Here is a 19,686-nt window from a genome sequence, read left to right on the forward strand (position 1 = left end):
AGATGTGTCCCGCCGAGTTTGTCGCCGGTCCCATATTGGGATACCCTCCTCCAATTGAGGGGGGATTTAAATCTTCTCGGGGCAGAGGTGTACGGTTGGAGCCGGTAAAGGTTTATTTGACGTTCATAAGCGCATTGTAATATGCCTACTTGAATAAACAATTTTTTATCTTATCTTTATCTTTTTATACAAAACTACCCTACTTTTGATATGTACACCTCCTAAGTTAAAAAAAAGTTATACTAAGTAAAAAATGTGTCCCAAGCATTTCCCTCTATAATATATCTTTTCGTTGCCTGATCTACTCGTAAATGTAGTCAATATGATGGGTGCTGATGCTGAGAAAGGGGCGGCTACAAGGCTTGGGGCCTAGGGCGGCAAAGACTGCAAATCCGCCACTGACCAAGTCCAGTAGTACCTACATGCGGTCGCTGTGACCGAAATCGTCAAGGATTTCATTTATCCATTCATCTCGTCTGCAACTATTATGCTACTTTTACTTCATTTCTAATAAAATATTTACCCCATGGAAAAAGTAGGTAATGCAGTTTACGGCTTTGTGTTAAGAATGATATCGTGAACTTAGTTTATTGGCTTCCTGACCCCACGATAATAAATGCGATAATTCCAGTTATCAATACGCTCCCCTCTTTTACCTATATTTGGTCCACGATATGTATAGGGCACTCATCGGTTTGTAAACATTTACATACATATCTAGACACGCGGCAGCGTGTCAAGCCAAGTTCAAGCAAAGGAACTGGCTAGCCAGCGCCGAGTGTAATATTACACGAACCACTTGGTGCCACTTTTGACCCTTCTATAACTCAAAACATCTTTGACGTAAACACATAAAACTACGTGTGTTTAATTATATCCATAAGGATATCTAGAAGCCCAAATTTCATGAAGCTAGCTCAAACGGTTATAAAGGTATGAAGGTCAAAAAGTCGTAAATTTTAAGACTGACTTATGACTTATAGTACCTAAACCTAACCTACTTCCAGATGACCTAGAAGGATGAAATTTGGAATCCAGCTTGGTTATTGTGTGTAACCGTAGGAAAAAAACCTAAAAATAAAATAAAGTTAAAAAATAGGGGGGGTCCCCATACAAAAAAACCACTTTTTATTGGTACTGACATATAAGTACCTAAACCTAACCTACTTCCAGATGACCTAGAAGGATGAAATTTGGAATCCAGCTCGGTTATTGTGTGTAACCGTAGGAAAAAATCTAAAAATAAAATAAAGTTTAAAAATAGGGGGGGTCCCCATACAAAAAAAACTTTTTTTATTGGGACTAACATATAAGTACCTAAACCTAACCTACTTCCAGATCACTTAGAAGGATGAAATTTGGAATCCAGCTCGGTTATTGTGTGCAAGCGTAGGAAAAAGTCTAAAAATAAAAAAAAGTTAAAAAATAGGGGGGGTCCCCATACAACAAAATATTTTTTTATTGTAGCGTTGGAACCGTTACAAGCAGATATTTGAAACTAGCCCAATATATGTATTATTATATTTGCTATATTAAAATAAAGTTTAGTCAAAAAATAAGTGGTGTCCCCATACAAAAAACTTGTAATACGCTCTAAACAACCGGCCAACGGTGTGTCGTCGGCGGCGCGCGGCACCACATAATTATACAAAGAACAGAAGTAAAAACCATACAGCGGAAACACAAGAAAAAACATTAAATCTCAATACCTGCCTAGTTTTCTTTACAAAAAGTATTGATATCCCACCAAAAACATAAATGTAAAAAAGGAGAGCCAAGTTCAATACAAAAATTATGCTTGGCTGTGGGGCTCGCCGCAAAAAGAATGGAGATCTAAATGAGTGCCACTGCCAAGTTCTATGCAAAATCCAAATATGTATTTATAGGAACAAAATAACGTTATAAACAAGTATTAAACTCTATTTCTTTGCTTTATTGGATACCTATAACAATTGCTGTTATTTAAAAAAATGTGAGATCTTAAAGTAGGTTAGATTTGGCTTGGCCAGGTTTTATCAGAATTACAATATAAATAAAATGAAAACTGGCCAAGTCAAATCTAACCTACTTTAAGATCTCACATTTTTTTAAATAACAGCAATTGTTATAGGTATCCAATAAAGCAAAGAAATAGAGTTTAATACCTACTTGTTTATAACGTTATTTTGTTCCTATAAATCCATATTTGGATTTTGCATAGAACTTGGCAGTGGCACTCATTTAGATCTCCATTCTTTTTGCGGCGAGCCCCACAGCCAAGCATAATTTTTGTATTGAACTTGGCTCTCCTTTTTTACATTTATGTTTTTGGTGGGATTCATTTAAATAAAAAAGGCTTCCAAATCGGTTCACCCGTTTAAGATCTGCCAGACACATAGCAGTCAAACAACACCCCTCATTTTGCGTGGGACATTTTGACAAATTGTACGTACTTGACTCGTCGTCTACGTTCGTTGATTATATTCGCATATTCCCAAATTAAGTAATTCAAATCTAGCTCTACTTACTTTCAGATAAACTAAATAAACGGGATAGTTGTTTTTCCTGGGTATTTTCCGCAGATCGGCCGCCATTGTGCCTAGGCAGCTGTTTATTTAAGCGAAAATGAGTTCCGCCACAAAACCGAGCAGTGTCTTCAGGTGGCTAACTGCCTCCTTTAGTGTGCACGGAGTCCCTAGGTATTTCCTGTTTACATCTAGGAGAATATAATATGTTTTCACCACACCAGCTCGGAAAGGCTTACTTTGCACTTCAAAAACTGATAGCAAAGTTGCATTTGATTCACATGTGAGGCAAAGTAATCAAATGCAAATTTTGAGTTGTTTTCTTATGTTTTCTGGTAGAATTGACTTTTAAATGATGATTTTGGATGATAAATATTTAATAACATTCATTTGGATTTGATTTGGTTTGATTTTGTTTGATATTTTACATTTAATATTTGCTTCGAGTTGGTGTGGTGATGTGTTTCACTCGCGGGTAAATTTTGTTTAACCCTCGTGCTTTGAAACCCTCGCAACGCTCGAGATTCCATTTTTCGAACCACTCGCTACGCTCGTGGTTCAATTTTGGAATCTTTCGCTTGCTCGGGTATCAATATTAGCACTAGCGGTTAAACAACAACTTTGCCCTCTTGTAAAACAAATAACTATTTGTTGTTTCCGTTTCTTCCATGCACGCTCTACATGTATTATGCTGACGCTGTCTGTTTCACCATAATTATTATATTATGTAGATGTTTGTTCAGTGTGTTATGTCCATGTACCTAATTAATCCTACTATTTTGCGTAGTTGGTGTCTGGGTGTTTGTTTTCAGTATAGTTGTGTTTGCTCAGAGCATAAAAAGGTCAACCACGGCGTTGCATGAACAAGAGATTTCCTTTGGCAGGATTGGTCCTTAGGACCCAAGGATGGAATTAGGAAGTGGAGCCACCCAGATTTTTGCTGCAGGTGGGGGGTGGGGGGGTTTTTAAGCGTCTGCGACGTCTGAGGTTAATAATTCTTTAAGTTTAGGTTCTAAGTCAAGTTTAGTATCATTTTCAACTAAATCAAAGATGTAGACATAGATTTCATCGAAATCGGTTCAGCGTTTATTGATTTCCCATACAATCCTACACCTTACCTTTCATTTTTAAGGTATTTTTTTCGGAATAAAAACTATCTTATGTTCTTCCTCGGGACTCAAACTACCTATACTTACCAAATTTTATCTAAATCGGTTCAGCGGTTATTGAATCCCCATACAAATTTCCTCCTCCCTTTTCACACCCTTAAGGGATCATTTTTGAGATTAAATGTTTGCTGTGTTATTCCCCGGGACTCTGTACCAAATTTTAACTAAATTGGTTCAGCAGTGTAAGCGTGAAGAAGAATTAAAAAAGTATTTTTTTCATATTTTATGTATTTTTACTACGGAATGGTGTCATTATGATATCAGAAATGAATTCGGCACCCCCGATTTATACGAAAACGATACCAAACTTGGTCTAGTAGCTTAAATGATACAGATATCACGATCATGTTGAGAGCCCCCCCCCCCCCCCCTAAAAATGTACATCAAAAATCTCGGTGGCTCCACTTCTTGGAATCCATCCTTGGGTCCTAAGGACCAATCCTGCCAAAGGAAATCTCTTGTTCATGCAACGCCGTATGTTAGCTCCAGCACCATCCGCTAATAGTATTTTGGTGAGCTTGTAGTTTTGTTCCGGTAGAAGTTCTTTAGTCTGCCTTCATGTGTTCATTTCAGCCCAGTACTTATTTATTGTGGAGTGTTTGTGATGTTGGTTTAGCTGGTTTGGTATGTAGAATACTGGTAGGGGTATGATGGGTTCGTGTCCACGTGCCGGTGTTTCTAAACCTTTCCTGGCCAGTTCTTCCGCTGCATCGATGGTGGTTATAATAAAATTCGGTACAGGTGTTCTGCTTATTCTATTCTATTTTTTCTAATGTGTCTGCAAAAAAAGACCAGCTAATTTTAGTAATATTTAATCAAATGACGTAATAAGATGATAGTAATACACATCTCGCCAATATTTTACTCTAATTCAAGCAATTAATTCATCATTATCAAACGTGACGCAGGCTCGTGAAACTTTAGGTACCTAATGCGATTCTGTGAATGTTTACAAACAATTAAACATCTTTACATCTACCAATAGGGAGCGAACGGAGCGGAGCAATAGATAATAATTATGGTCTTTGCAAATCTCATTTTATATTTATTCGCAAGAGCGAAGACATCTTTAGATTTAATTTCAATTACCTATTAATTCGGTTTATTTAGTAGATAGAATTAGAAAATGTACGCGCTAAAATATTTTGTTTATTTGTGTTTATTCCCGGCTTCTAAGATTCATGGTAGGTAACTTTTTTTCCATTTACTTTGTCATGTTCTAATTTATTAACTTCAGTACGTATCTTCTACAATCGACATTATACTCGTATATATATCCATGAGATTCGAGGTATCAAACCTAACTATACGAGTAATCACGATCCCACCAAAAACATAAATGTAAAAAAGGAGAGCCAAGTTCAATACAAAAATTATGCTTGGCTGTGGGGCTCGCCGCAAAAAGAATGGAGATCTAAATGAGTGCCACTGCCAAGTTCTATGCAAAATCCAAATATGTATTTATAGGAACAAAATAACATTATAAACAAGTATTAAACTCTATTTCTTTGCTTTATTGGATACCTATAACAATTGCTGTTATTTAAAAAAATGTGAGATCTTAAAGTAGATTAGATTTGACTTGGCCAGTTTTCATTATATCAATCATTTTATAAATATTGTAATTCTGATAAAACCTGGCCAAGCCAAATCTAACCTACTTTAAGATCTCACATTTTTTTAAATAACAGCAATTGTTATAGGTATCCAATAAAGCAAAGAAATAGAGTTTAATACTTGTTTATAATGTTATTTTGTTCCTATAAATACATATTTGGATTTTGCATAGAACTTGGCAGTGGCACTCATTTAGATCTCCATTCTTTTTGCGGCGAGCCCCACAGCCAAGCATAATTTTTGTATTGAACTTGGCTCTCCTTTTTTACATTTATGTTTTTGGTGGGATATCAATACTTTTTGTAAAGAAAACTAGGCAGGTATTGAGATTTAATGTTTTTTCTTGTGTTTCCGCTGTATGGATTTTACTTCTGTTCTTTGTATAATTATGTGGTGCCGCGCGCCGCCGACGACACACCGTTGGCCGGTTGTTTAGAGCGTATTACAAGTTTTTTGTATGGGGACACCACTTATTTTTTGACTAAACTTTATTTTAATATAGCAAATATAATAATACATATATTGGGGTAGTTTCAAATATCTGCTTGTAACGGTTCCAACGCTACAATAAAAAAAATATTTTTTTGTATGGGGACCACCCCTATTTTTTAACTTTTTTTTATTTTTAGATTTTTTCCTACGCTTACACACAATAACCGAGCTGGATTCCAAATTTCATCCTTCTAGGTCATCTGGAAGTAGGTTAGGTTTAGGTACTTATATGTCAGTCCCAATAAAAAGTGGTTTTTTTGTATGGGGACCCCCCCTATTTTTTAACTTTATTTTATTTTTAGATTTTTTCCTACGGTTACACACAATAACCAAGCTGGATTCCAAATTTCATCCTTCTAGGTCATCTGGAAGTAGGTTAGGTTTAGGTACTATAAGTCATAAGTCAGTCTTAAAATTTACGACTTTTTGACCTTCATACCTTTATAACCGTTTGAGCTAGCTTCATGGAATTTGGGCTTCTAGATATCCTTATGGATATAATTAAACACACGTAGTTTTATGTGTTTACGTCAAAGATGTTTTGAGTTATAGAAGGGTCAAAAGTGGCACCAAGTGGTTCGTGTAATATTACACTTGGCGCTGGCTAGCCAGTTCCTTTGCTTGAACTTCGCTTGACACGCTGCCGCGTGTCTAGATATTAGGCCCACTTTGTCAGTTACATTTGCGGTAATACTTTACATGGACTAATACCCCGCCGCTGCTGGAAACCATCGCGAGCGCGGACTTCTGGCCGAAGGGTGTGGTGTTTGGGCGGTTCCGTGGGAATCTGCCAAATACTACTCCGGAACATGCGACACAACTGAAAACCGCCGTGTCGCCGAAATAATTTTTTAGTTTGTAAGATTTTACTATTGTATGTATGTTAGTTTTTAAGGTATGAATCTATGGGCCTTAGTTGCCTGATAATAAATGATATTTGATTTGATTTTTTGAATACGATGTATAGTATTTAGAAGGGACATTCCACAAAAAGGTTTTGTTTTGGTAAGTACTTTGTCAGGCGTTGTGACATGTAGGTACAGAATAGTACTAACGTAGGTACAGTAGATCTTAAATATAATCGGCAGAAAACTGTAGGTATGATTGAAGTACCGATGAATTTAATAGGTAGGTACGTTATCAACTCTGTGCCTCCAGTGTAAAAGGGTTAAACTCAAAAAATGAAATTTTTCAGTATGGCCGAAAAACGTTTCAAACCGTGTTTTCTCTGCATTGTTTCTAAAAAAATTAGGTTTTTGTTTTTAGTTTAGATAGTTTAAGTCATGAATTATAATTTTTCATTTAAATTAACCTGACTTATGTGAAAGTAACGGAAATATTGGCTTTCAAAAACAACTTATATCCCTTTTCACAAAAATAATGAATGTGTGAAAAGGTTAAACTGCACTTTCTCTAGTGTTGCTAAAATCTTTTTGAACTTTTGTATTGTGTAAAGAAACTTTTTGGGAACTAAATATTGCATTTTTTTAGATTGATGGTAAAGAAAAACAAACCAAAAAGAATAATATCAATGTAATTAAAGAGTGACTTAATATATTTAATTACTCTGTTGAAATTGTTAATGGTTACTGAACCATTCACAATTTCAACAAAGTAATGTTGTACTGTAGTAGTGTTGTACTGACACCAGGGCAGTTGTACAGTCATCAACAATAGTATCTTACACAACTAGGGCCGCAAAAACATATGACGCGCTCTTATTGCGCTCCAAATAAGAACGTGTCACATATTTTTGCGGCCCTAGTTGTGTAAGATACTATTGCTGATGACTGTACTTGTCTTCTTCCTTCCCCATCTTTGTTTTTTTTTTGTTATTGTTGCACAATTATTTCACAATCAGCCTTTTAAATGTCTTTTCTTCTACAGGACTTTCTTTTTGATATTTGACTTCCACCGTTTTGCACAACATTGACCAACTAAAAAAAAATATATGGAAAGGAATCTAAGTGAACATTAACCATAATCATTAACTCAATTAAGCGAAACTAGATGGTGAAAAACGGTCAAAGTAAATTATTTATACCCCTTTACACATCAAGAAGTCTTAAAAAATGTTTGTGAATAATAAAAAAACTTAAGTTTTACCGTCATTCACGAACTAGACTCGGTAGTTGAAATAGATCTAAGTGAATTTTGATTTCTTTACACCAAGTGTTTCTTGAAATGTATTTTATTCACTAAGATTAAACTTTACTTTAACCATCGTTCGTAACACGATTCTTAAGTATCAAATTTTTTAAACGCGATTATATAAAAATAAATCGTTTTGAACATAATGGTTATGATTTTTGGCAAAGTTTAATCCTTTTGCACAATCGATATCTCAGCAATTAGAAGTCATAGGGCAGTGGGTGTCAGCACAAAAGATGTAGTTTCATGAAATAAACCTTTTACTGGCAAAATTTGTAATTTGGACAAACTCGAGTTTAACCCTTTTACACTGGAGGCACAGAACTTATCATGCCAAATCGGCTTCATAGCTTTGTCAGAAGTGTTAAAAATTGGCATCACGAGTACACAATGTACGTACACGACACTTTTCTGAAATGCCCCTGTGTCGTTTTTATTAGAAAATGAGTTCCATTTTAAATATGGTTGCATCAGGTTACAGGACCGTAAAGTCTGAGGCGGCTGACATTATCGTGGCAGAAGCAGGAGAGAACGCGGACATTGTGTGCGAGAGCGAAGTGCCCCTCATCGGGTGTGAGTTCATACATCCCGAGGTAGCGGACCTGCTGTAAGTAAAGTCTGATGGGCTGACATTACTGCGGCACGGGCAGGGGAGATTGTCGACATATGTGCGAGAGCTAAGCGCCCCTCGTCGGGTGTGAGTTCATCTCTTGTAAGTTGAAGATGATTCCACAGCTACATTTACTGTACCACTACCACGTATCTCAGACGTTCAGTAAAGTAGTAAAAGGCAACTTAGTTTCGGTTTGGGACTAAAACTATTTTATGGTTTTACGAGTAGGTACATTCTGACTTACCTACATATTTAGAGTGCTTAAAATCTGATTTATTCACAACCTAGAACTTGCGGAGTCGACTATCTAATGAAGTTGTACAATGCCAAAGCATGGATGTGGCTAGCGAATTAAAAGACATTTTCAATAGAACAAAAATACATTTTACATAATTTTTACGAAACTTTTTCAGAGTTTTTTACAATGCGGCCGTGAGCTCATGCAAGATCACTGTGAACGCCGCGCCCGCGCACTCGGGGCCCTGGACGTGCGTCTTCTACCCCTCGCCGTCATCTCACCCGCGAGCACCGCGGCCCAGCAAGGTGGTGGAACTGAGAGTGGTCCGGAGAGACAGAGAACACACGAGGAGGGAAGAAGACAGCGTGACGTTGTCGTATGCAACACCCCTCGAAGATGCGGCTCCGATAAATGCTGCGCCGAACAGAGAGGTCGCAGTGAGGGAAGGAGACAGGGCGGCGTCGTATGAAAGTTCCCAAGGTGATGAAATAGCTGAGAACGTCGAGGAGTCACTTTTGTCAGTATGATTTATAAATTGCGTCATATCGATAACACTTTTTAAGTCAATATTTAATTAATCACTCTAGCACTGGTGCATTTTTAAACGGAGTATGTATATATTTGTGTACAAAATATAGATAATTATCAAAATTAAATAGATTCACAGGCTTAACAAAACAACAATGATACTTACTTGCGTATCAAGATAATTCCAGATATGAGAATAAATACCCCCCAGTCTTGGAAAAATTAAAACGCACATGTAGGTACCTACTTTGGTACCTAAGATAAAGCAATCCGAGAGCATTCTGAATTGAATCTCAAAATTATAAACACTGCATACACGGCAGTAGTACGTAGTTTCCAATCTTCATAGAGTCAGACCAAGGAAAGTCTGCAGCGGATTTGATAGCGCACGAGTTATTTTAAACGTCAAACTTCTATGAAATTATGACGTATTTAATAAATAACACTTACACTGAGTGGGCTATCAAATCCGCTGCAGACTTTTTTTGGTCCGACTCTACATACAGAGTGTTACTGACCATGGGGCTTTAAATTCAGGGCTCGGTTCTCCTCGCTAAACTGAGCTACTTTTATTATGGCACCAACCCAGAAATCCCGAAAATAATATTTACTTTTTCATACATTTTGGCTGATCAGATGTCGACGTTTTCTATGGAAAAGCCAAAAATTTTTCTCTGACTTTAGGGTTGGTCCCATAATAAAAGTAACTCAGTTTAGCGAGTAAAATCAAGCCCTGGAATTAAAGCCCCATGGTCAGACGCATACTGTATATTTATCTCGTATTTATTTGTGATAATATATAATGTTTCAGACGAGGAGCCCACAGTGATCAGCGTGCAGACGTACGTGTGCGCTAACCTGGCCTTCCTGGCCACCTTCGCGGCGCTACTCTACTGCAAGGAGCGCTACTACACGCGCTACTACGGCACGCGCTGGGCCGATGATGATGATGACGGCATCCACGAGGCGGATGCTGGGGACGTCAAGTGTTCTGCCAACCCTTTGGTGCTTGTGGGATGATGGTACCTTTCTTTGGATGCAGTGCTGCGCCCCATAGGGTTAACTGAAGATCAGCAGGGGGAGGGCACTCACGTTTCACTTAAAAAAAATACATTGTTAAAAATTGTGTAGGTAATGTACGAAACCCTTGGAACGCGAGTCCGACTCGTACTTGACCGGTTTTATTGTTATTTCAAAATCCAATCTCATGTTTTCTAAGAACAAATTGAGCAAGGTAGGTACCAGAGATGTGAAAAATACTTTATAAAAAGTATTTAAATACAAAATACAAATACTTCCTTGATAATACTATTTCAAATGCAAAATACAAAATAGTTTTTGAATTTGTATTTAAATACAAAATACGAAATAGGTATTTTCAAAATACAAATACTTTGCGATAAAACGGCGATAGAGTGACCTAGTCTGAATTAAAAAGTATTTCTCGGAATTTCCGAGTTGAAAAGACTCGTCATTCTTTGAAATCAATCCTCTATCTAAAGTGCAAATTTCTAGTTGTTTGCCCATATTAACCGGTAGGATGTAGGTATGCATGATGGTTTTTAACGGCCAACTTTTGAAGCATTAATTTGTTATGTTTTACAGCTAGTATAATAATGTCTCTCGTTAGTGTGATGAAAACGTCTCGTTTGTGTTTCACCAGGGCAGACAAGTTTGTTCTCCTATCGTGCCTTGAAACCCTCGCAACACTCAAGATTCCACTTTTATAACCATTCGCTACGCTTGTGGTCATGTGCGACACTAAACAGATTCAATAGTTCCATGTTAAAAGAATGAGAGAGTTGCCAGGATTGTAACATCAGAAGAGATTGTAACTCCTACCTACGTTACCTACCTACTATAAAGTATTTTGTATTTTGAAAATAGAAAATAGGTCCCAAAAACTATTTCAAATAAAATACAAAATAGTTTTCTTCAAAAGGTATTTAAATACAAAATACAAAATAGGTATTTTGCATTTTGTATTTGCATTTTAAATACAAGTATTTCAAATAAGTCACATCTCTGGTAGGTACATATACCTTATAGTTTTTGTTTTTTCCTCCTTGTCCCGTAACTGAAACAGCATAATATAGCTTTAATAAAAAAAATCTTACCATTAGTTTGTTACCAATAAGTAGGTACCTATATATTCTTATCATAAACAAAGAGTTTAAAGGATCATCACAGATGAGATGATGGTGCGCTAACAGCTTGTATTATTTTCAATAACAATAAGTACCTATTTATTTATTTTTCGACACACTTGCTCGTAACGTGGAAGTTATTGAACCACTTTTAGGCTCCTACTCGTATATCCTGCGCTTTTTCATTATACCTATTATAGCACTTGTTATATTGGTTATGAATGATAATTCGACTGACTTAAGAGGGTAACTGATTGTTAGTAGTATGTATGGAAACGGAGCCTTCCTAAATTGGTCGAGTCGATTTTAATTTTATTCTATCGTGGACACAAGTGCAATATGTACCTATAGGTATGTAAAGCATTTAATGCGATGCATAAGTATAAATAGAAAAGTGGCGTCGAAGCGCCGCCACACGCTGTCTGTGGTGCGACACCATGTGGAAGGTGATTGTGTGGCTTGGTGTGGCCGGCTCTCAGTTTTTTGCAAACGTCTTTTGCAGGTGTAAGTATACTTTTAAATCTTCTCGAGGCAGAGGTGTAGGGTTGGAGCCGGTGTAGCTTTATTTGACGTTCATAAGCGCATTGTACCTACCTAATATGGCTAGAGTTAGACCGTAAAAATTTGCAGCGATTTTGATAGCCCACGCAGTGCAAATGTCGTTTTAAACGTCAAACTTCTATGAAATTATGACGTATATATAACACTTACACTGCGTGGGCTATCAAATCCGTTGCAGAATTTTATTGGTGCGACCATACTTCCTACTTGTATAATAAACTATATATATTTACGATTTGTTACAAACATTTAACTTATTAACCATACCTATTAATGAATATTTTTGACAATTCTTTACAAATGGCTAATTTTTTAACAAAAGTAACGAGCTCTATTCTGTTGACTACGCATGCAACGTTTCTTCTGCAGAAATTGATCATCACAGTAAGGTACCTATACTTATTTAGTATCTCGTAATTAGTATGTATTAATACACCTCTTCTGTTTTCTGCTATAGGTAGGTACCAAGCTTGTTTACAACAGGTACCTATACCGCTAAGTTGTTTATCTTTGTGTCCTCTGTTATATAAATACCTACCAATATTCTTAATTAAAGAAAAACCGGCCAAGTGCGAGTCGAACTGGCGTTCCAAGGGTTCCGCCTGGGTTCCGCACATTACACAATTTTTAACAATGTATTTTTTTATGTGAAACGTGAGTGAAATGTCTTTAAAAAATCCATAGGGGTCGGATCAAAATTTTCAAAATTTTTTGCCTATTTTCTTGAATTACTTCTAAACTGTTCGAAAATTATAAAAAAATATATCTGAGATCCTTACAATAAGCTTTTTCATTTGATATGTAACATATGATAAATAAAGCTTATATACTTAAAGCTTTATTTTTTATATTTTTCATTTACCCCCCAAAAGTAGCCCCCATGTTTAAAATTCACTTGTTTACGTTACATGTCCGTATTTGGGTCACAAACTTACATATGTGTACCAAATTTCAACTTAATTGGTCCAGTAGTTCCGGAGAAAATCTACTGTGACAGACGGACAGACAGACAGACAGACGCACGAGTGATCCTATAAGGGTTCCGTTTTTTCCCTTTGAGGTACGGAACCCTAAAAACACAAACTACAGAAGAAACACTTGACTAAACATAAAGGCAAACAACTGGCGGTTTTACTTATTATTTAATTTATATTCTTTACAATACAATAGGTAGGTACAATATTTTTTACCATAATCATTTTGCACATATAAGCTTACAGTAGGTAGTTTACCAATTCGCTTACACGGTAAAATAGAAGATAAGACACATTAACAACAAGTAAAACTCAAATATACTGAAAACAAAACAAATAGAAATATAAAGCAGACTATACCTAGCTAGGAAAACAAATAAAAAAAGCGGCGTAGTCTATAAATAAACAGTAGAATAGATACATTTAAATGTGAACTTCCAAGTTGAGTATGGTTTAAAGCAGACAAGCCGGCTTTGATAAACTTACCCAACCTGTCAGTAAATAAGACGGCACCTGAGTCGGCACCGGCACCTTAAACATTTATTTTATTCTGTTTTTAGTATAAATTTGTTGTTATAGCGGCAACAGAAATACATTATCTGTGAAAATTTCAACGGTCTGGCTATATTTCATGAGCATTAATGAGATACAGCCTGGTGACAGACAGACAGACGGACAGTGGAGTCTTAGTAATAGGGTCCCGTTTTTACCCTTTGGCTACGGAATCCTAAATACAAATTTATGGATTAGAGACTGCAAGATCCTAGTACAAAAACCAAGACGTCTAAAGTAATGGTTATAAACAATAATTTTAAAATGACTGTTCCACGTTTTAATCCTAAAATCTGTTTATATAATAACTAGTTTAATTGCGCCTTATAACTCGACCTTTCCTTATTTGTGACACGAATATGTATTTTATACTTATCTATTGATAGTTTCCTTATAAGCACCAAACATATGCGTTTTAAATGTACCACCTGCACTACCTATCAAACAAGAGTTATTGTTTTGTTTTTGTCGCCCGATTCACAAATATAGGGTTACCTTTACCTCTAGTTTTTGTCCTTTTGGCGCCGGACCGGACCTACGAGTACTTACCTAGTCCGCAAGCACGCTCACTCACACGACTAATAAAAAGTTTAGGGATTGCAAATAGTGATATCGATATTTACAATTTATGGTAAAAATCTTTTCAATTTAGCTTTGTTCTTATCCAGCTTTAAGAGGCCGGTAACGATTTTAGAGCAGTAATGTAAAATTGATAGATTTAGTCGTTGAAATTGTACACCTTTTGTTACGTAATATCTAAATAACAAATATTGGTTTCTATACTTTCTATTAGCACGTCTTCTGCGCTATAAAGAAATAATCTCAGTATTAGATGTTACTGCTTCTTATAATTTATTAATGAATAACAAAACCTTTTTAGCATTCAGTTTGACTCCAGTTATTAAATGCTATAAGATATGTTGGTTTAACTTATGAAGGATAATTCTTGACAAAAACTTATTATTTTTAACATAGTGCCGACTGAACCCGACCTAGTCCAAGCGTACACCGACATCGAGTACCAAGTGAGCGGCACGCAGTTCCTGCGCTGGAGTGTGGAGATTTACGAGAACACCGATGGAGACAGACGGCACAAGTGCGGCGGCTCGCTCGTCACGCCATCTACCGTCATATCAGGTACACCGTAGACCTCCTCCATACACCGACATCGAGTACCAAGTGAGCGGCACGCAGTTCCTGCGCTGGAGTGAGGAGATTACGAGAACACCGACGGAGACAGACGGCACAAGTGCGGCGGCTCGCTCGTCACGCCATCTACCGTCATATCAGGTACACCGTAGACCTCCTCCATACACCGACATCGAGTACCAAGTGAGCGGCACGCAGTTCCTGCGCTGGAGTGAGGAGATTACGAGAACACCGACGGAGACAGACGGCATAAGTGCTCTCTTAGTTAGGTATTGATGTAAAATATGTTAGAGCCAGTTACAATTTTTGCTTATTACAAGATCTTTTATTTTATGTTTACTTTTCTAAACCATGATTGTACATTTATAATACGTATTTAAGTAAGTATTTAAGCGTATTATAATTGTTATAATTTTTGGATATTTTCCAATTAAATAATTTTTATCTTTTGCACAGCCTTGGACTAGGACTGGGACAATGTTATCCGCATCGGAATACTTATTTCACAATATTATAATGTTGTTTCCAGCCGCCCGCTGCTTCTGGGGGGAGGGAGCCGAGGGAGGCCCGCTGCCGGCCTCGCAGTTCACGGTGGCGCGCACCTACGGTGGACTCTCGAGCGGAACTGTGTGGGCGGCCGTGCAGAAGGCCAACGTATGCTTGTTTATAGGTGTTTAAATATGGTGGTGTGCGAAACGACCCAAAGCAAGTACCAAGGTCTTTCATCCTTTTTGCTGCATTTTTAGGGTTCCGTACCCAAAGGGTAAAACGGGACCCTATTACTAAGACTTCGCTGTCCATCCGTCCGTCCTTCCGTCCGTCCGTCCGTCCGTCCGTCCGTCTGTCACCAGGCTGTATCTCACGAACCGTGATAGCTAGACAGTTGAAATTTTCACAGATGATGTATTTCTGTTGCCGCTATAACAACCAATACTAAAAACAGAATAAAATAAAGATTTAAATGGGGCTCCCATACAACAAACGTGATTTTTGACCAAAGTTAAGCAACGTCGGGAGGGGTCAGTACTTGGATGGGTGACCGTTTTCTTTTTGCTTTTTTTTGTTTTTTTTTTTGCATTTTGGTACGGAACCCTTCGTGCGCGAGTCCGACTCGCACTTGCCCGGTTTTTCTTATTCTGCATGTGGAAACAATTTTTTTCCTCCTTTTACTTTGTTGATTTTTGCCCCCACTTGCTGCCTCGATACCTATACCTATGCCTTCCAAGGTGAGGGAGGTGCCCCATTATAGCGAGAGCCCAGAATAGCGAATCCCTAGTTGGGGTTCCCCCCCCCCCCTGCTGCCGCTCAAAAGCGAGTTCATACAATTGCGTAAGGCCATTTGCGGTAGTACTGTTAGGTCTGCGTGTTGCGTCATTTTGGCTTTTTATTTGGTTTAGTCGATGTAGGCCTATGTTGCTTATTTCAGGTGAGTGCGATCCACATTCCTCCGTCGTACCGCGACCGCGCGGGCCTGTACGCAGACGACATCGCCGTGGTGGCGCTGAGCGAGCCGCTCGTCGGCGTCACGCCGATATGCGTCAGCTTCGAGGACACATGTTTGGCTGACGGGAGCTACGGTCGCGTGAGTGTCTAAAACATCAATATAAAGTAGGTATCCATAGTTGATCATAGTCAGAGGCAAAAACCCGTGGAAATTTTTGCAGGTATATTGAGCAGTTTAGTAGAATGAAAAGTCAAGTGTCACTTTAGCAAACTGCTTAGAAATTTTCTAACCGAAAGGTCCCCACAACATTAATGACCGTATCGTCATTTTCCACACAGAGAGAGGTATGGTCAAATATATTCTATAATGAGTCTAATGTATGTTCCAGAACATGGGCACGCTGCAGCTGGCGGGTCAGGGGCTGCCTTCGCCCCTGTTCACGGCGCTGGAGGTGCGCTACGCGTCCCGCGAGCGCTGTGCCAACGGCTCGGAGCCCTACTTCCTGGAGCAGCTCACTGAAGACAAGATCTGCGCCGGATTCAAACCAGGTGAAGCATAATACTGGTGGTAGAGCTGGGTGAGGGAGCCGGAGTCTTTACATCGAAAGCTCGACGGCGGATAGGATTGGCAGCTGCCTCAAACTAAGCATCCCCCAGTGATCTACCTCCTTACCTATGTAGTTGGTTTCAATTCACTTTACCCCATATTAGTCATATCGCAGTTGTCGCTCCCATAATACCATCCATATTCGTAGGCGTCTGTTGTCCGGCCCATGTCATCACCGTATGAGTTGTATAGCCACTAAATCTAGTTAGCAATTTGTTGTTCATTAAGTTCTAGTTTACCAGAAAGCTCCCGACGATATTTTTCGATTCTGTACAGCAACAGCCCGGCGTAGACTGTGTCTAAGACATGTCAGATCGAAACATGTTGAGCTAATATTTATACGTACATTAATTAATTACGTCTTTTAATTACGGTCAATGAGTTGTGTGCCACGTCGCGCCGTTCAGTCCTAGTTATAGAGTCATTCAACAATCAACCAACGAATGCCGTAAAGGATTGTTCCGGCTGTGCTGTGAGCAGGTACGTTGTGGCACAGCACAGACTACATATATTATCTTTGACCGTACGTGAGTGACATACATATACAAATATGTCGATATCTCTCATGTATACGTTACAAGTAGATATATGTTTCCTCGCCAGGTGCCGGCGGCACGGCCGCGTCGCTGGTGTGCCGCGGCGACGCCGGCAGCGGGCTGGCGTCCTACAGCGGCGCCGGGCACGCCGCCGTCCCGCGCCTGCGCGGCGTCGGCTCCACGCCCTTCCCGGACCCCGGCCCGTACGGGACCGTCACCGGCTGCGCTACGTTCCGGTACCCGCCTGCGCGTCACACTCATCGCTGCCAGGCCGTCCTGGTTCCTATACCGTGTGCCATATTTACCCTTATACCCTTATACGTCATATTTTATAGGAATTTGACGTTTATAGTGGTTCTTCCTTCTTCGACATTCTGTGGCTTACCACTTACCTACCGATACCGAGTCGGTGTACAGTTAGCTTAGATAGAGTTTTGTTAGGCTGCGTATCTACTGTGCTCTCACCGCCATATCTACTATACACGTAACGTAACTGAATGAATGCCCTTGTAACTTTTGAGCTAGTATAGTTTACTTTTTTACTAACTAATTTTTTTAGCCACCTAGCTTTTTAACCGTACCTTACCATCCCCATACCTACAAAGATGTAGGTATGATGAAGATTCATTCAGGGCTAAATATAACTCATAATCATATATCATTTGGAATAATTTTAACATGTTCCCTTGTTTTCTCTCCAATGTCATTGTTTCTTATAATCTTCGCGGCAATTTATTGAAAACGTTAGTAAAAGTAACAATAACAAGTAAGTAAGTCAAATTCTTAGCAAGTCACTCTCAAGTGGTCCCTATTTTCTAACTCCCTTATTCATAAAACCTGATTTAGTTCAATTAAATTGAATTAAACTGAATTAGTTAAATTATGTTTTATCCTTTTCTTACAAATAAATAAGTCAAAATGACAGATAAAGACAAACGATTATTAGCTAATGGAGGTTTGTAGCGCGTTTATGAATAAGGGGGTTAGAGTTAGACCAAAAAAAGTCTGCAGCGTTTTTAATAGTCCACGTAGTGCAATTGTTATTTTAAACGTCAAACTTCTATGAAATTATGGCGTATAAATAACACTTGCACTGCGTGGGCTATCAGAATTGCTGCAGACTTTTTTTTGGTGTAACTCTAGTAACTAAATGTGCTCGTCGTTTGTGACGCAGGTACGCCGCGTTCACACTCGTGTCGGCGCACCGCGCCTTCCTGCAGCGGCACGTCCCCGGCGTCGAGGCGGAGTGCGCGCGCTACTACACCACTGCCAGCGCCAGCGCCAGCGCCAACCCTGCCCATGGCGATCAATGCAACTGTCATTGTCACTGCTAGATTATATTACTTGTTTTCTCTTGTTTGGTTGTTTTATTACACTCCAGCTTTGTTAGTTCACTAGAAGCACAGGGGTCTCTTCTCGTTGCACATGTACCTATAGGTCCTATACAAGAGTGTGTGGCTAATAGTCTTTGCGGATTAGGCCATGGCTATCTTCGCAAATAATTACCGAAACGCATCTGGTACCTCCCTAAATGATATTTATTAAAGAGGTTATACTTCGTTTTTTTTTTAGCATTAGAAATAAGGTAAACAATCTTGATGTGTCTTTTAATTGAAAAACACATTTTAAAAATAAGTTTCGGCAAATATGTAACAATTATGAATCTAATGCGACCATTTATATTCTTCTGCTTTCATAAGTAATAGTTTTTTTTTATTTTTAAAAAGCGTTTTTCAATTAAAAGACATGTCAAGATTGCTTACCCTCTTGCAACTTCTTTCTAATGCTAAAAAAAACGAACTATAGTACAGCCTAGCAAAAAAGAGTAGAAATTAAAAAGTGGTAACACTGTAGTGTCGTCCCGTTCTCTTGTATCCATTGATTTGAAAGGGACGACACTACAGCGGAGTGTGTATTTGTGAGCCAGCATACTCTGGCGAGGAGTCAGCAGGTGGAGACGCGTGCTGCCATCTGGCGGCGGGTGACGGAACTAGGGGATAATACACATTAGGGTGGTATTCCATCTGTCCAATATATTGGTCCAATGTCATTGCTTCTCACTCTCTCATTAAAGGAAAATGTGAGACAAAATACACATTGGACAAAGAACTGTCATGAACTCATGAAACTTAGCAAAACTGAGCAAGCCATACAAGTTATAGAAGCATACAATTAAATTATGAAATAAATTTTACATCGTTATATCTTTCTACTCGTAGTCCATTATTACAAGAAACATTAAATGTAAAAAGAAATTGGTAGGTTTTCATTTTCTGTAGTATTACACTAATATTTAAATATTTCTCAAAATAGGGCTTCACCCAAAATGCACAATAATAATATTATCCAATAGTAATTCTATCCACCTTCACCTTACACCGAACACACATTTCGCACACTTTGTA

General features: G+C 38.4%; 2 protein-coding genes across 2 annotated transcripts; both read left to right on the plus strand.

Moving 5' to 3' along the window:
• Positions 1-4,725: 4,725 nt before the first annotated feature.
• LOC134667088 (uncharacterized) lies at positions 4,726-10,343 on the plus strand. Its single transcript, XM_063524380.1, has 4 exons — positions 4,726-4,857; positions 8,408-8,540; positions 8,960-9,255; positions 10,124-10,343. The coding sequence occupies exons 1-4, from the start codon at positions 4,800-4,802 to the stop codon at positions 10,330-10,332; spliced, it is 696 nt and encodes a 231-aa protein (XP_063380450.1). The 5' UTR covers positions 4,726-4,799; the 3' UTR covers positions 10,333-10,343.
• Positions 10,344-11,859: 1,516 nt separating this feature from the next.
• On the plus strand, positions 11,860-18,615 carry LOC134666976 (uncharacterized). Its single transcript, XM_063524287.1, has 7 exons — positions 11,860-11,963; positions 14,522-14,683; positions 15,225-15,349; positions 16,122-16,277; positions 16,528-16,687; positions 17,349-17,517; positions 18,456-18,615. The coding sequence occupies exons 1-7, from the start codon at positions 11,897-11,899 to the stop codon at positions 18,613-18,615; spliced, it is 999 nt and encodes a 332-aa protein (XP_063380357.1). The 5' UTR covers positions 11,860-11,896.
• The last annotated feature ends 1,071 nt before the right edge of the window (positions 18,616-19,686 follow it).

This window comes from Cydia fagiglandana, chromosome 8 (assembly GCF_963556715.1).
Source record: "Cydia fagiglandana chromosome 8, ilCydFagi1.1, whole genome shotgun sequence".
In the NCBI taxonomy this organism is placed as follows: domain Eukaryota; kingdom Metazoa; phylum Arthropoda; class Insecta; order Lepidoptera; family Tortricidae; genus Cydia; species Cydia fagiglandana.

Excerpts from the sequence above, each read along its gene's own strand:
- LOC134667088 (XM_063524380.1), top strand. The coding sequence starts at position 4,800 with ATGTACGCGCTAAAATATTTTGTTTATTTGTGTTTATTCCCGGCTTCT. Across the intron at positions 4,858-8,407 it reads CCCGGCTTCTAAGATTCATG|GTTACAGGACCGTAAAGTCT; the intron begins GTAGGTAACTTT and ends TGGTTGCATCAG. Across the intron at positions 9,256-10,123 it reads CAGGGCGGCGTCGTATGAAA|ACGAGGAGCCCACAGTGATC; the intron begins GTTCCCAAGGTG and ends ATAATGTTTCAG.
- LOC134666976 (XM_063524287.1), top strand. The coding sequence starts at position 11,897 with ATGTGGAAGGTGATTGTGTGGCTTGGTGTGGCCGGCTCTCAGTTTTTT. Across the intron at positions 15,350-16,121 it reads CGGCCGTGCAGAAGGCCAAC|GTGAGTGCGATCCACATTCC; the intron begins GTATGCTTGTTT and ends TGCTTATTTCAG. Across the intron at positions 16,278-16,527 it reads CTGACGGGAGCTACGGTCGC|AACATGGGCACGCTGCAGCT; the intron begins GTGAGTGTCTAA and ends TGTATGTTCCAG.